The sequence below is a fragment of the Lissotriton vulgaris genome, chromosome 1_1, assembly GCF_964263255.1.
Source record: "Lissotriton vulgaris chromosome 1_1, aLisVul1.2, whole genome shotgun sequence".
NCBI lineage: Eukaryota > Metazoa > Chordata > Amphibia > Caudata > Salamandridae > Lissotriton > Lissotriton vulgaris.
The window spans coordinates 884,037,185-884,055,048 of record NC_141685.1 but is presented as its reverse complement, the minus strand read 5'-3'; the positions used below and the strand labels follow the sequence as shown (position 1 = coordinate 884,055,048).

At 44.6% G+C, this 17,864-nt stretch overlaps 1 protein-coding gene and 1 long non-coding RNA gene across 20 annotated transcripts in view; both read left to right on the top strand.

Annotated features, from left to right (window-relative positions):
• RBFOX2 (RNA binding fox-1 homolog 2) overlaps positions 1-17,864 on the top strand; it is a 617,871-nt gene that overhangs the window by 461,327 nt on the left and 138,680 nt on the right. For 14 of the 19 annotated variants that reach the window (XM_086958635.1, XM_086958610.1, XM_086958684.1 and 11 more), the window contains one exon: positions 939-1,031. The exons of the other annotated variants lie outside the window; for them this stretch is intronic. In XM_086958635.1, the coding sequence (XP_086814761.1) occupies positions 939-1,031 (93 nt within the window). The remainder of the gene's footprint in view (positions 1-938; positions 1,032-17,864) is intronic. 19 annotated transcript variants of the gene reach the window in all.
• LOC147748101 (uncharacterized) lies at positions 8,308-12,090 on the top strand. The gene is made up of 2 exons (XR_015308624.1): positions 8,308-10,927; positions 11,956-12,090. It is a non-coding gene; the product is annotated as an uncharacterized LOC147748101 (long non-coding RNA).

Sequence of the window (17,864 nt, the reverse complement as noted above, 5' to 3'; positions counted from 1 at the left end):
TGAAGGTCAGTACCTTGTTTTTTTGTTGGCCTTTTTAAGTGCAGGATAAAGTCCAAGCGTCCATGTGCTGTTTGAAAGAGATTTTTCAGAAGGTTGCAAATGTGTCTGCTCATAGTTATTTTCCATGAGGAAAAAAGCAACTTTGCTGTCAGTGTTCTGGGATTCTGCTCTTTAGCAGAGCTATTTAGTCTTCCTGAATAGTATGAAGCATCCTGTGATGAAGAGCTAGGATTGCAAGTAAGTAACATGTCTTCTGATCTTTCTCACTCCCCTGTGACTTTTACTTTTTTTACACTCCCAACACTCTAACAGGGGTCATTGAAAGAGGTGTACTTGACTCTCTCCCTGGGGACTCTTTGAGCCACACTCCTAGCCCCAGCCAGCAACTGTCACTGTCACTGTTACTGCAGAGCTCACCTCTTTCCCCTTCATTATGCCAGGATTCTACCACTTCTTTGAGTCAGCTCTCCAATACACTGTGGTCTCAGTAACTGCTGCTACAGTGTTTCTGCCTCCTTTCATCTTTAATAACCAAATGATCTTTCTAACCCTTTTATGTTTTTAGGGAAATTCTAACACTTCCCACCATTTGATCTTTCTTTTCTTTCTCCCCATTTTCATTTTCCAGTAAGCACTTTGCATGTTTATCTTAAATTGATTGTCTTATCATGTAATTCATCACTGGGGGGAGGTGGAATGGAGGGAGGAGGGCAGGTAGGTGGGTGGGTGGGAATTCACAACCATTTCAGTCTGTTTGCTGCCTCTTGGCTGATGTTTGCTCTGTACTCTATGAAATGATTTGTCTGGCTTTAAGTTTAATTTTTTTTGGTTGGTTTGATCATCATTTTCCTCCCTCCTTGTCAGTATTACAAACATAACGATAAGCATGTCTTCCTCCTTTTTTCCCCCCTCCCCCTTTCTTCCTTGGCTGCATGCAGGGTTTCGGGTTCGTAACTTTCGAAACGTGTGCGGACGCCGACAGGGCGCGAGAAAAATTGCACAACACTGTGGTTGAGGGCCGTAAAATCGAGGTGCATGTTCTTACAATTCTCCAACAAATTTTCTTCTCTTTCAGTGTTTTGTTTCTTTTTTTATGTAAAGAGAAAACGGAACTTGATTTTTGTTTTTGTATGACCCATCACTGGTTTCACATACCCCCTCTTAGCCTATACCCTGAAACAAATACTTCCTCCCTTGCCCTCTCTTGTGAGTATGTATGCTTGTCTGTTTGTGTGATTTTTTTTTTTCCCTTGTCTTTTCCCTTTTCCTTTGGGATAACAAATTTCTAAGAAATGAAATCACATCATCTCCCTCCCCTCCCCCCCTGCCCACCAGAATCCACCCCACCCGCTCTCCTTGCCCTGCCCCACCCCAAATAAAAATACTGCTTTCTTTGGTGGGGCGGATGAGTTCTGTAGGATATTTCTTCCTCAGACTTCCTACTTTTAATTTATTGTAGTTCCTAGCCGGTCCAGATGGTGGAGATACATAAACTAGTCGTGCTTGTGAGACTATTTTTTATATATTAAAATAAAATATTAAGCACTTCCATTTCATCCGCATTTCACATTAGTTTTAAAGTTGCACTTTATTTTGATATTTGACATGCCTGATTTGTCTCTTGCAGTTTGTTTACATACACATCCTCAGACTGAACTAAGATGCAGCAAACCTAACATTTGAGATTTAGTCCCAATTTTCGTTACAAATGTTTGGGAGAAGCTTGAATATAGTTGCACTTTAGATCATATAAGACCTGTTTCGGGGCCAATCTTGCTTTTCGTATGAAGTTTGACTTGAGTTAATTTGGATATGAGATCAATTTAGCTTGAACACAAAGACTTGTATTTAATCTGAATTTTGATTTCAAGTTTACTGAAAATAGAGGCCAGGGTTTAATGATATTGGTTTCAGTTTGAGGTCAGCAAAACCTTTTGTCAAATGTAACCTTTGTAACAATATCAACTTTAGTTTTAGTTCTATTAAAACTATGCAACACTAGATTTTAGATTCAGCCTTTGTTTTAGTTCAAAAATAAAATATTTCTTCAGTTTTGGAGTTGCGTAGAGGTTTATGACAACCACCTGTTCCATTCTAATACTAAATTAAATTTAAAGTTTGCAACACCTTTTTCCACTAGATTTAATATTTGTTAAAGGTTTTTTGCATGGTCCATAACACCTATATTTTAAGATTTTTTTGCCTAGGTTAACAATGAAAATTTTAATAATACAGTTTAGTTGCATATTTGATCTTTTAGTTAGATTGCTGTATTTGAAGCTCCATTATAGACCACCAGATCTGAAATGCCACCCTTGCTTCAATTTGAGAATGTTAAAGCCCAGTTTGTTTTTGTTTCCATTGTAATTAAAAAATGTTGAAGCTTTCGGGTATAGTTTAATGTTAGCAATATCACTGGATCCTGAAATTGTATAGTCTATGGAGCACTTGACTTGCTCACCTGCCTGGTGCCCCCTCCCATTCCAATCTGGCCTAGTCAAGACTATTGACCCAGTAACCTCTTTGTTCCAAGACAATTTTCAGGTCCCTTGCATTCTGGGACATTGTTATTTTTCTCCCTTAATCTTTGCTTGGAAATTAATCTCTTTCCATGCTTTTTAGTTGCCAAAACAAAAAAGGTTCATTAGAATTTTTACAGTTACAGGTCTAGAAAACTACTTAGTTCTTACTATTTTTTATGCCAGGGTAAGGAAATAGTGACATTTGGATGTGGTATTTAGATAGGATGTCTATTTTTTTTGTTTTTGTTTTTATTCTTGCTATATATATATTTTTTTTATTTTTTTATTCGTTTTCTGTTTCTTTTTTATTTTGTTGTGTTTTTCCTTCCTCTGTGAGTCAGCGGTTTTAGTGCTTAGGGCCCGACTGTTGAATGTCGTTCTTACCGCACCGCTTTGCTCACGGCGAGCAACTCTCAGACTTGGCGGTAAGTGACAGTAGCATTAAATGGCATTGTGGGGTTGGTTGGGTTGGGGAGCCCATGGGAGAGCAGGGTAAGCTAGAGGAGAGCAGCGGTACCACCACTAAGTAGGCTTACAGCTCTGAGTGAAACCTATTCTTACGCACAAACAGCACAGCAGGCCTTCAGGTTACTTGTTGCTTAGTCTTGAAAAGTCAAGCCCACCCTCAGGATATCCAGGGTATATGGTCTTAAGCAGCAGAGCTAGAAGTCTTTCAGGTTTTATAGTTTTCAGTTACTTCTTCTTGAGTTAGTTCCTCTTATTGCGAAATATTAGTCCTTGGCTGTCTACCCTTAATAGAGTAAAAAGGCATTCTAATTTCAGAGCATCGAGCTTAGTTTGGGCCTGTATTTGAGGTAGACAACCCTTTCTACGTAGCCATTTGAGGTGCCTCAGCCCTTCTCCTGAATCAATAAAGGCTCTGCAGTCCTGCCTCAATTATCCTTTGTGCCACAATCCAGCTCAAGTAATCAGCAACTCAGATGTATTCTCACGTATTAGTTGTTACTCAAGCGCTTTGCCTCTTGAGTGTTGGCATCTCTGTAGCATTGTCACTGAACTATATGTGGCTCCCTGTGTATGCTAAGAAGCCACGGAGTACTGCACATCCCTGGTATTTAGTTTGAAGGCTCCATAGCCCACTAATCTGAACTATTTTGGCTTTAGAGCCTTAACAGAGCCTGGTAAGCCCTTCAACTGAGCCACCTGGACACTGCTCTGGTGGCTCAGAGGAGGTTAGCCCTAGGTGAGAGCCCATTGAAGTCTCTATAAAGAATGCTGGCACAAATTGATTGTACTACATAGAGCAGAGAGAGTAAGAATGTGTTTTTGCAGGGATTTGGGTTTAGGTAGTACCGCTGACTCCATACACTGCAGAGGGAAGGAAGACCCTGGTATCCTTAAGGATGTCATCCTGCCCTGTGGGATGGGACAGTTTCTCGCTTCCTGCCTGACTAGTAATGTACGTCTTCTGTGACTTGCAACTTCGGTCTGTCTTTCTTTTCCATGGCTGCCTTGACGTGATTTGCCGTCGCTGTGCACCGTTTAGTTACTGACATGATCTGGCCTGTGAAAATCCCTCCCTGATTGACACCTCTCCCCCTGAGTGACCTGGGCCCCTGCCTGGCTGCTCTCCTATTGATGTACATGTGATTCTGTAACAATGCACTCCTTGGGCCGTTTCTTTAAAAAATATTTTTTTTTGGGATGTTCACCATTCGCCTTCTTTCCTACCCCCCTGCCCCATCCCTTTCCCAGCACTTTTCTGTTGGTGTCGAGCTCTCTGATTGGTTGCTTGTCACCTCACTCTGCTGCTATTGGCTCCTTTTTGCTTGACTGGATGCCTCTGATTGGTCTTTTTGGCTTGTGTTTATTTTTTAATTTCCTACATTTGTTTGTCTTGTCTTTACTCTGTTTCTGATGATCAATGCCTGCCAGTTACCTCATTGTACGCTTGCTCACTCTGTTTGACTGGTGACTTCACTTCCCACCCCCTTTCTAACTCTTTATGGTTGGTGAGCAGCGTCCCTCGGAATCAAGAAAATCTCTTTGAAAAGAAAAGTTTTGACATTTCTTTCAGAGCCAGTCAGTTGCAGGGATGACATTTTCTTTATGAAGCAGTCAGGTGTTGGATAAGAGACTCATGATTTATAGACGGAACTCCCCCACAACTTACTGGTCTCCTTCAAGGGATATCCTCACCAAAGAGCTGAATTGTTCACACGTGCAATCCTTGAGCACTTAAATTTATTTGTGTGTGTGTGTGTGTGTACAACACTTTTCAGTAAAAAAAAAAATTGTTGCTACCTAATACAAGACTAATAAAAATTATGTACATTTAATTTACTTAAGTTTATAAAACAAAAAGCCCATTGTATTCAAGAAGTCACTAATATAATAAAAATTACCAATGACATCTTTCCCAAACATTTTTTTAAGGATATTAAAATGAAAGCTTGGCAGTTCTAGCAGATAGACTGGCATAGATATATGCTGAATAACTTTCACTGTGCCATAAAGGAATCACTCTCCAGTATACCATTATGCCCGGTTCTTTTTTTTTTTTTTACAGCTCCTGGAAACGGGCTGCTAGATTACAGGGTAAGCCTTTTTGGCCCTTTTTTACTTTCTGAAACGTTTCCAGATATTAAAATACAACCTTCTCCGCATTTTTTTAAGTTTCGGCATGTTTTTCAGCAGTTTTCTCACCAGAATGCATTTTCCTGACAAAATGCTATTTCTTTTGTCAAATGCTCTTGTTATAGCAAGAAGAACCCCCAATCAGATATTCACATTCTCTGCATCATATGACTGCCTGAAGAACATCAACTTTATGTCTATTGCCTCTATCGGAAGATGCCCAGGAGGACCTTAAAAGGTAGACAGAAGATCAAGCTTCATTGCCTCCAAGAGAGGCTTTAAGTCTCCACTCTGGAAGGTCGAAGGTACGAGCAGAAATTGAACTTTCTGCCAAGTTTCTTTTTCTTCCACATGAAAATCCTTACGAGGGGAATCTAAAGAGGCATGTTCACTAAACTGCACAGCTTCACCCAGATGTCAGGGTCAATGATGTTGAAGATGGCTGCATTAGTAAAATGCACTCTGTCAAGACGTTCAAGGTCTAAGCATTTTTTGATGACCAGGCATTCATCCACCAGCCATTTCCATTGAGACAAATGCAAACTTTGACTTTTAGGCTTTCCTCTTCCGGATGACCATCGAGGCATCAGGAAAAGCTGTTGATGTCTGAGATCAATCAGTTCAGACTTCTCCTGCATGAGTGTGGCAGTTAAAGATGAGCAAGCTTCTGAACACCACGACTTACACTCCTAAATATAAAGTAAGCCTTTTATTTCAGCTTTCAGTTACATCAAGTACACTTGGCATGTGCAATAGACCTTCAGCATACCTACTTAAACATCCCAGTTGTAAAGACACCTAGGACGTTTCTCACGTTTCTAGTGGGCATTGATTATTTCCAGTTTGAAATCCTTCCATTTGGGCTAAAGTCAGCAGCAAGAACATTCTCCAAATGTATAACTGGGATTTTTTCATATCTCCGAAAACAAAACATCTTCGCCTATCTTTATCTTGACACATGGTTGATTTAATAATGGGATGTCTAATGTCTTAAATCATTTCCACATCGTTTTGAGATTGTTAGCCAACTGGGTCTGTTTGTAAATCATAAGAAGCTAACTGCTGTTCCATTTCAGTCATTTCAATACTTGGGTGTAGTTGGGACACTGCATGAGTGTCTTTTGCAGGAGAGACTTCCTCGCAAATTCCAGGCCAGCTCCTGTACTACAACCTTCCATTATTGAATCTAGCGGACTAGCTTCTGAACTCATTCGAAATGGGCTTTTACATTTCCCACAGGACTGTGGTAATTCTGAAGGGAGCAAAGTGAACAGCCACCTGCAAATCTTAGCCTTAAAAATGGAAGAGGTTTTACCTCCAGTGCTTCCAAACAACCGTGACTCCTCTAGTTGCCAGTAAGAAGTGGTACTTTCAGAAGTCCTGATTTTAGCTAGCTCAAAATAATTGAAGAAATCAACACGTTGGGTCTTCCTGCAGAGATTCCTTGATCCACGAAGATGGTAAGGGGTACCTGGTTGCAAGGTCGACTCCAGTCTGACCTAAGTCCAGTCACCCGGTGTCGAGGCCACAGTCCAATTCTTCCTGGTTCGATAACTTGCCTTATGAGGGTCCCAGCAACTCTGACCTCACTTTCAGACTCCGTGAACTCTGGTGCAAATCTTTGCGTCAGGTCTTAGTTGTTGATGCTGCACAGCGGTGGTGGTAGTTTGAAGACTTTGTGCTACCTACTTGCCCCAGCAGGCTTCTTCAACTGTTGTGTCCCTATTCTGTGAACAGCAGCCTGACAGCTGGACCTTGGAATTCTCTTGGCTTGACTGGGCTCTGGAGACCACTTTGCCTTAAGCAGGACACGGCAGTCACTGTCCCTCAGTTTGCTAGCTACCAGGTGCAGTCTTCGACAGTGCAGCCTCTTCTTGCTGGTCCTTCGGTGCAGCAGGGCATTCCAAGTTGGTAAAGGTCTGAGGTCTATGTGCCAGACGTTTCCTCTTTTATGCTTGGAAAATGCCCTCGGGGCAGGATGTGGTTGGGAGCCAATGGGCTACCTGGTTCCTTACTTCTTGGTGAACACTTCCTGTGGAGTGTGCCATCTGGCTATCACAGGATGCATCATTCTGTTCACTCCCAAGATGGAGAGACCCCTTTGGGGGTTCAGACCTCCCCAGCTCAACACATCTGCCTTTCAAAGACTTAGTCCCCTTTGAAGCCTACCTTTTGGGGCGAACTCCTAAGTGGCTTCCAGCGGGATGGAGTTAACACCTCGCTGGCCTGCAGTCCCTGATTGTTCTCCTTCCTGAGAGCCATTGGTACCTCTCTCCCGGAGGGCAGGAAGCGGTCTCGTAAAACAGGCTCCATGTGTGCCCTGGAAGGCACCGTAGTTTGAAAGGCCACAAAATGGTAGCTTGGTAAAGCTGCACACTGCAACAAGTTACATTAATTTCGACGTGCAGTACAAGTTGGGCCTAATGTTACCAGCTGTTTGATACCTTGAAGTGCCCACTTTGGTCATGCCTTTCTATAGTCAGCACAGATGAGTCGGCGCGTGTAATACTGTACTTTTGCATCGTGAATCTTTCTGGATTCACTATGTTCAGCACTATTCCGTGGTCTAGTGGTTGGGTCCGGAATTGTCTTCAGTTTTTTTTTTTGTCGACGTCCCACCTTTTGGTGACCTTCCTGTGATGTCAGCACGCTTCCTGCGGAAGCTCCCACCTTTGGGCGCCATCTTCAGATTCTTTTTTCCACCGTTGGGTCTGGATCGTCACCATGGGGCTCCAGAGTTTTGGGAGAAAAGAAGAGGAAAAAGACACGAACCACAAAAAGGATTGGAGAATACTTCTCCAAGCAAGACCACTGAACCGGGACGACTAAGAGGAAGGAGAACATCGAAAACTTCGACGTCCAACGGAAAATGCGCACACAGGGCACCCCCTGAGCGCAGGAATGGACAAAACACCTTTCAAATTCTGCCACAATTGCCACCACAAGTACGCGCAGAAGGACCAGCATCCGGTTTGCAACCTCTGCCTGCCGGTCGACCACGAGAGCAAAGATTGCAACGCCTGCTCAGTTTTTACCCCGAAGACGCTCAGGGTAAAAGAGACAGAGGAGCGCCAACTACAACATGCAAGGCCAGGGTAAACCTCCGTCGCACCGGGACTTGGGCCTCTCCAGTGGGGAAGAGGACCACATCGCCAAGGGACCGGATGACTACACGGCCGTAGAGACCGATGCGAAAACAACAAAGGAGGTAAGAGAGACATCGACCCCTAAGACACCGACAGACTCTTGAAAAACAGAGTTGAAGTCTTCGAAAGGAGCACTGACGCCAAAACATTCGATGGACGCAGCTGCATCCAGGGACAAACAGCCCAGCGGATCCTTCGAAAAGGACTCCCAGTCGTCAATCCCAAGACAAACCTAGGTCGTCGAAGCACGTCCCTGAAAGGTGCGCTAGACGCCAATGGAAAAAGACCCGAAGGTAACTTCGACATCGAAGAGATCTTCCAAGACCCTCAACGCCGAACAGGCCGCCGAGATGGAGAGGAAGAAGAGAAGGCTCGAGGCCGAAATGGACCACATCCTGCAAAGGAAGGAGTTCGACGAACGGATGAAAAGGTTCACCATTCCGTCGAAGCCGACGATCATCGTCGAGGACGAAGAGGAGTTTGACGCCGAAGAGCCGCTGAAAACTCCAGAGCCCCAAGAACACCAAGAGGAAGAGGACCTGTACTATTACGAGGGTGAAAGCGAGGGAGACCGACAAGCAAGTTTGGGCTCGGTGGCGCAGGACCTAGATTGGCGGACATCGATGGCGAAAGCCCGGATGAGGCCGTAGATACATATCCTTAGAGGCCTGCGCCACCAGAAGACATTGGCATCTACAATATTGTTTGGGACTTTCAAGATCGCTACTTCTCATTACTGACTGTGAATTTTCTCACTAGACCTAACTTAGAGTCTGGGCCTTCTTGCACATGCTTGAAACATCATTCGGGAAGCATCGTATTACTACAAGTTCAGACAGTTTTCCTAGCCTTGAAAAAGTAGTCTCAAGACGAAACACGTGTCGGCTGTGCATGTTTCTATGTCTACGGGTGAACATTGATGAAGAATTGAGAATAAAAGATTTTGACTGTGTATAACATTAGAGTTGTGCCATTAATGTTTACACAACTGTATGACTTACTGAAGTCACTTCTATAACTTATTTTGGGTTGTGCCCTGTCAATCAAAAAATTTTAGGCATTGTTTGTATGTGGGGTTTCTTGCATACTTTGTAACACTGTGGATGGCACGGTGTCTGACATTGAGCACGCTGGAGAATATCCTTATTGTTTTCTAGAACTTAAAGACAAACATACACAGAGGTGCTGGCCGAGGTGTACCACTGCCATCTAGTGTTCATTGAAAAGGCATCTACAATATGGTCATCAGGAACGCGGCATCAGCATATGGGGTGAAACTGGAGGAAGAAAAACCAAAGCCTGCTTCCTCTGAGACACTGCTCCCAACACAAACTAGGAGTCAATTCCTCCTCATGCTTCCAAGTGTCCTGGACCAGGGAAGGGAAGTATTCAAGGAGCCCTCAATCTGCAGTTCTCTATGGAACCAGAACAAGTGAAGATCTTCCTAGGTGCACAGATCAACACCATCCAGAGCAAGGTGTTCCCCATCGACAAGAGAACACTTGCCCTGCTGAAGGAGACACGTCAATACCAGAAGGGGCGAGCTCTGACAGTGAGGACAGCAAGCAAGATCATGGGGATGATGGCGTCCGGCATACACCTAGTCCCCAATATACGACTCCACATGAGACTATTCCAGGAATGGCTCCAACAGCAATGGTCACAAGCTACAGGGAGTTGGGAAATCTAGTGGTTGTAACTCCTGCAGTGCAAGAGGAGATAGCTTGGTGGAACAAGGAGAACATAACAAAGGGGAAGACTTTAACACCACCATACCCAACAATGAACATCACCACAGACGCATCAAAGAAGGGATGTGGAGCACACATGAACCAGCTCATGGTGCGGGGTCTGTGGACTCCCAACAGATGCGATCAAGCACATCAACTACCTAGAACTAAAGACCGTGTTCCTTGCCCTAAAAGCCTTCCAGAAACAACTGTACAAGCAGAGAGTGTTGATACAAACCGACAACGATGTTCTACATCAACAAACAGGGAGGAACACAATCAGTTGCACTATCCAACCTAGCGCAGGAGATATGGATATGGACCATCCCACTAGAAATATACCTCCTGGCTATACACCTACCAGGAAAGGACAACATGGAGGCAGACAGGATCAGCAGAAAGACATCCTTATCCCACGAGTGGGAGCTCAATGCACAGGAAGCGCAAAAACTATTCAAGAAGTGGGGGACACCAAAAATAGACCTATTTGCAACACACCAGAATGCAAAATGCCAATACTTCACATCCAGGGGAACAGTCCCAGGGGAATGCCCTATGGATAAGCTGGTCGAAAACATTTGCCTACGCTTTTCCCCCCGATACCACTGATACACAGGGTACTCGGCAAATGCTGAACCAGCAACATGACATTGATTCTGGTGGCACCACAGTGGGCCAGGCAGTCCTGGTTCTCACAAATAGTGGCGATGGCGCACGGACCACCTCAAGTTCTCAAAAAGCAAAGACCTGCTCACCATGCAAAACGGGGAGGTACTTCAGCCAGAGAGCCTCTGCCTGGCGCCATAGCTCCTGAAGACTTAGAGTTTGCACACCTGAAACTCCCAGAGAGCACACCGCGGGTGCTACAGGAGGCAAGGAGACCTACCACACGAAGGTGCTATGTGGTGAAATGGATAAGATTCACACAACGGTGCATCAGAAAAAACTACACAAGAAAATGACCAAGGAATCAACCTTGCTAAAATATTTAACACACCTGCTAAAAGCGAACATAAGCTCTACCTTGCTGAGAGTACACCTAGCAGCGATAGTAGCCTCCACTAGAGGAGAGACAGGAAAGAGCTTCTTTACATCCCAAGTAGTGAAGAGATTCATGGACGGAGCTAAAAGGATCGCCCCACCAAAGAGGATGCCGCCACCGGCATGGAACCTTAATTTAGTCTTAACAGAACTTATGAAGGCGCCTTTTGAAACTATCCATAAAGCCTCACTACAAATGCTCACAATGAAGACAGCCTTTCTAGTGGCAATCACCTCGCTACGCATGGTAAGCGAGCATCAAGCGCTAACACTACAAGAACCCTACATCCAAATACACAATACAGGGTGGTAATGAGAACGGTCCCACACTTTATGCCAAAGGTGGTGTCAAGGTTTCACATGAACCAAACAATACAGATACCAAGCTCTTTCAGAACCCATCCACAGGCGCAGAGAGGGCACTGCACACTCAGGACGCTCTAAGGGCAGTAATGTATTACATTGAAATAACTAAAGAGCACTGGAAAACAAAGCGGTTCTTTTGTGTCCTTCGCGAGCAGTTTCATGGGAAGACCAGTAACAAAGGGCACCATCGCACGATGGATTGCACAAACTATGCAATTCTGCCACAAGCGGGCAATGCAAGAGCTACTAGGAGGGGCACAAGCCCACTCTACTAGGAAAAATGGAGCAACAATAGCCTTCCTGGCTAACACACCCATACAAGACATATGCCTGGCCGCAACATGGGCTTCAGTGCACACGTTCACTAAGCACTACTGCGTGGATATACAAATGAACAACCATCGCTCCTCTTCCACCCAGCCGCCACAAACATAACAAACCGCTACAAAGTCTATGCACAGCATAGTGAATCCAGAAAGATTCACGCTGCAAAACGAATAGTTTCTTACCTGTAGGGGTTTTGCAGCTTGAAGATCTTTCTGGATTCACTAGCGAACCCACCCACCTCCGCCAGAAAAATGAAACAGGAGGAGAAGGGAATACAAAGACAATATACAGTCCAACTCTTTAAAAGAGACAAATCAGGAGTTCTTGAAAAGGAAGAAAGACCCTGAAATGATTGGAAAAGGATAAATAACAATGACACAAAAACAAGAGAAAAAAAGAATCCGAAGATGGCGCCTAAAGGTGGGAGCTTCCGCAGGAAGCGTGCCAACGTCACAGGAAGGACACCAAAAGGTGGGACGTCGACGCCCACCTGGGCTCCGAAATAAAAAAATCAGAAAAAAGACTAAGATTCCGGACCCAACCACTAGACCGCGGAATAATGCACATCATAGTGAATCCAGAAAGATCTTCAAGCTGCAAAACAACACCGACGGGTAAGAAACTATTTGTTGCTAATTGGGTGACCATGTCTTTCCACAGCAAAAACCGTGTGTTCGAGGCGTATGAGCTGCAGATCTCACACTGAGCATTAGATCGCCACCTGGTATTGGGCTCGGATGATTCCATGTTGTTGTCGTCTTGGAAGAAGTCTTTGTAGTCACGAGATAGGTGACTCCTCCCTTGGACGATAGTGCGCAAGGGCATCGACTCCATCCTTGGATTGTTTTTCCGCCACGGGGTTCGGATGCAACTTTATGCTCCGGTTCGAAATCTACTTTTCAAGTAGTTTCGACGGGTAAAACTTTAACAAACAACTTTCGATATCAATAACGATCGACTCGACTTCATCAGATCGATTCCGGTCATCGACGCCGGCCGTTGGGCCTATCCACGCTGTGAGGTCTACAATTCATGGAAAGGACGCCCTTCAAGAGATACCCCCGAGTGTGGAGCAAAATTTCCACGCAGCGACCATCACGAGGTGTGTAACCTGTGCTTATCGCCAGAATACGAAGAGTCGAGCTTATTAGCTTATGCATCCTTTCGATCAAAAAAGACCATTTGAGATCGGAGGGCCCGTCAACACGATCTGCAGGGATTGGCTCCAGTACCGGTGGATATCTTCGAAGGTCCATGTGTCCCAGAGGAAGATTCCGATGATATCCAAATCGTATCTGAGGCAGACGACTCCGAACCTTCAGGTCCACGCGTGAGTACTACTGCCCCTACCCCAGCCCCAACACCTATATCGAAGGCAAAAGTCAAAATTCCGCTTTCGGGGCCCAGTCGCGACCGAAACACTGCTTTGAAAGCCCCGCCATCGAGCCCGGCTCCGAAGAAAATATTCAAGCCTTCCGGTAGCTCAGGACCGAGCAAACCGCACGTGCCGATACCACCAGCTCCCTCTGCACCGAAAGAAGTCGCGGTTCCGAAACACACTCAAACTGTCGACTCCTAAAGACAAGACGGCTCTGAAAACAATGAAGCCTGTTTCCAACGCTTCCAAGCTGACCAAAACAGCTTCCAGCCCGAAATCTTCGGTACCGAAACCTACAAAGCCTGCTTCCGATGCTTCCTAGCCCACGAAACAGGCCTAGACTCCAAACACAATATCTTCGGTGTCGAAACCTAAGCCAAAGGACTCTATAACAGCTCCTAAGGCTAAAGGCAAGATACAACCATGCCAGGAACCGAAAAAAACGGCGCCAAAAGCGGTTCCTCAAGATGAGGAGCTTTTTCAACCTGATCCTTTGCAAAAAAGGATTAACATTGATCCACAAACTGGACATGTTTCTACTATGCCACACAGAAAGAGAAAGCTAGGTACAGCACCTACACCTCCAGTGCCTGTCAAGAAGAACCCTTCTTCTCCTGTACCTTCTCCTTCACCTCCTATTCCTTATAACATTTTATCTTAAAATTATCCTCCTCATTCTTCACCGCCACATACACCACCTCAGAATGATGAGTATAACCTAGGGGAAAGGGGAGACCCAGATGAGCCTTTTCCTTACCCAAGTGATACACCAGACTGGGAGTACCCAAACCCACAGGATGTACCAGACATCCCTGGCCCACATACATATCCATCCAAACCATCTCATCCAGAAGATAATATTGGTTTCCGACATTTACTCAATAGGGCTGCCATCTATCATGGTGTCACAATGCACTCCGATGAGCCAGAAGAATATTTTTGGCTAGATACTTTTGAACATTCCCAAAGGTCAGTTCAAATACTACCTATGATTAAAGGGGTCTTTAAGCATGCCCCAGAGGTGTTTAAAGATCCGGTACGAGCTAGGATCATAAACCCAAGAATGGAAAAAAAGTACAGACCTGCTCCTGGTGATCCTGCCTACGTTAAGGGACACCTACCCTTAGATTCCCTAGTTGTTTCAGACGCCAGAAAACGAGCAAACTCCCAAACATCAGGTGAAGCACCACCTCCTGATCAGGAATCAAAAATAATAGACGCTTCAGGCAAGAGAACAGCTGCCCAAGCTAGCAATACATGGCGCATAGCTAACACAGAAGCCCTCCTCGCAAGATACGACAGGGCTCACTATGATCAGTTAGAAACACTTTTACAACATCTACCTGACCAATATAAAGCACAGACAAATGACCTTATCCAAGAGGGCAAACTAATCTCAAATGCCTCCAAGTGCGCACTGGATGTAGCAGACACTTCATCTAGAGCAATAAACACTAGTGTCCTAGTTAGACGACATGCATGGCTACGCATTTCAGGATTTAAGCAAGAAGTGCAAACAAGCATCTTAAATCAGCCATTCAACCAACAACAATTGTTTGGTCCAGAGGTAGACAGCACTTGAAAAAATGAAGAAAGACACTGATGCAGCCAAATCCATGGGAGCTCTGCAGTCCACCCAAGCACGAGGCTCCTTTTGTCGCTCCTTTTACAGAGGAGGCGCCAAACAAGCTGGAGCAGACTATTCAGCTTCCTTTAAAACTAATACACAAACATTCTCCAATAGAGGGTATTTTAGAGGAGGCTATAGGGGCAACAACAACAAGGAAAGCAATCAAGGAAATGACAATAATCGAACCTCTCCCAACACAAAACAGTGACTTCCTTCTGCTTCCCCTACAGCATTCCACTCCTGTAGGAGGCAGACTAACACAGTTCCTACCTGTCTGGAATTCCATCACAACAGACAAGTGGGTAAGACAGATTATCCAGTATGGCTACTGCCTAGAACTTACAGCTACCCCTCCACATATACCACCCAGACAGCGTCCAATGTCTACAGAACATCTAACGCTGCTCAAACAAGAGGTTCTACCATTGCTTCTAAAAAATGCAATAGAAATAGTTCCATTACAACATCAAGGAACAGGGGTTTACTCGCTGTATTTCCTAATACCCAAGAAGGACGGGACACTAAGACCAATTCTCGACCTCAGGCCCCTCAATCTATATATACACTCAGATGATTTTCATATGATCACTTTACAACAAGTGCTCCCATTGTTGCAAAAAGGCGATTTCCATACTACACTAGATCTCAAGGACGCCTACTTTCACATTCCCATACATCCTTCTCACAGGAAGTATCTAAGATTTGTACTAGAAGGACAGCACTATCAGTTCAAAGTCCTTCCATTCGGAGTCACAACTGCACCAAGAGTGTTTACAAAGTGCCTAGCAGTAGTAGCAGCACTTCTCAGAAGACAACACATCCATGTCTGCCCATACCTAGACGATTGGCTCATAAAAGCCAAGTCATTCAATCAGTGTGCCCAACACACATTACAAATGATTCATTGCACAACTTAGGGTTCACAATCAACTACACCAAGTCACATCTTGAGCCCTCTCATGTACATCAATACCTAGGGGCTACAATAAACACAACTACAGCTCTAGCTTATCCCAGTCCAGCCAGGATACAGAGCATTCAAGCCTTAGTCACAAAGTTTCAAACACAACGCTCTCCCAGCCAGAGTGTTCATGCAACTAATAGGCATGATGGCATCATGCATTTTTGTTGTTCCATATGCAAGACTGCAAATCCGCCAATTTCAAGAATGTCTAGCACATCAGTGGAACCAGGCTCAAGGACAACTTACAGACCTGGTGTTGGTAGACAGTCGCACACATCGCTCTCTGCAGGGTTGGAACACCAAAAACTTGTCCAGAGGGCGGCAGGGCAGTTCCTCGAGCCTGTTCCACAAATAGTACTTACAACAGATGCATCCCTAACAGGATGGGGAGCCCATCTCCTACATCATACAACTCAAGGGAAATGGACCACTCAACAAAGAGTGCTCCACACCAATCACCTAGAGCTGCTAGCAATATTCCTAGCACTCTAGTCCTTCCAAGTACATGTACAGAACAAAGCTGTCCTGATCCGGACGGACAACATGGCAGCCATGTACTACATTCAAAAACAGGGGGGACACACTCTGCAACTGCCACAGCTTGCACAGAACATTTGGAGATGGGCCATTCCACAAAAAATATATCTGTTAGCAGAACACCTTCCGGAAGTTCACAATCAGATAGCAGATCTGTTAAGTCGGCAGACACAACAGATTCACGAATGGGAACTACATCAGCAAGTTCTAATTACATTCTTTCACAAGTGGGGTCATCCAGACATCGATCTGTTTGCCACACACGAAAACGCAAAATGCCCAACCTTCGCCGCCAGGTTTCCACACCCGTTGTACAAAGGCAATGCCATATGGATGAACAGGTCAGGCAGATCTGCATACGCTTGTCCGCCACTCCCACTGATACCACTAGTGGTACGCAAGCTAAGACAACAGTCTCTCAAAATGATCCTAGTAGCTCCCACATGGGCACGGCAACCGTGGTTTACAACATTGCTGGAACTCTCAATAGTTCCACACCAAAAACTGTGTCTGACACCATCCATGCTAACGCAGAACCATGGAGACATCCGACATCCAGATCCAAATAAACTGAATCTAGCGATCTTGCTCCTGAATTCTTAGAGTTTGGTTACCTTAACCTACCTCCAGACTGTATGAATATCATTAAGGAAGCCAGAAGATCTACTACTAGAGCCTGCTTTGCAGCAAAATGGAAGAGATTTGGTATTTACTGCAACAATAATCAAATTGATCCACTGGATGCTTCTATCCAGAATATTATCTGCTATCTTCTACACTTACAAAGATGTAATCTAGCATATTCATCAATAAGGCTTCCTCTTGCAGCCATTGCTGCGTACCTACAAAATTCTCAACATCTGTCATTATTTAGAGTACCTACAATTAAAGCATTTATGGAAGGATTGAAAAGAATCATTCATCCTAGGTTACCACCCTCTTCAGTGTAGAACCTAAACATTGTTCTTACCAGGCTCATGGGACCCCCTTTTGAACCTTTACACAAATGTGAACTGCAATTCCTTACATGGGAAACAGCTTTCCTTATTGCTATTACCTCTATCAGAAGAGTAAGTGAAATTCAAGCTTTCACTATACAAGAACCATTTTTACAACTACACCGTAACAAGGTGGTCCTAAGAACAAATCCAAAATTCCTTCCTAAAGTCGTCACTCCTTTTCATCTAAACCAATCAGCGTTGCCAGTGTTTTTTCAAAACCCAGACTCTGTAGCAGAAAGAGCTCTACACACCCTAGACGTAAAAAGAGCCTATCTCTATTACATTGATAGGACCAAAACCTTTTGAAATACAAAACAATTGTTTGTAGCTTTCTCACCACCACATAAATGCAAGCCCATCTCTAAAGCTGGGATTGCTAGGTGGATTGTAAAAAGCAAAACGTACATTAACAATTCCTCCTAGAGCGCACTCCACACGCAAACTAGGAGTCTCTATGGCCTTAGGGAACATTCCTCTAGAAGACATGCAAAACAGCAACATGGTCTACAATACATACCTTCACTAAACACTATTGTATTGATGTGCAAGCAAAGCAGCAAGCTGTAGTAGGCCAAGCTGTCCTCAAAACGCTCTTACGACCGCTAGGAGAAACACTGCTGTATA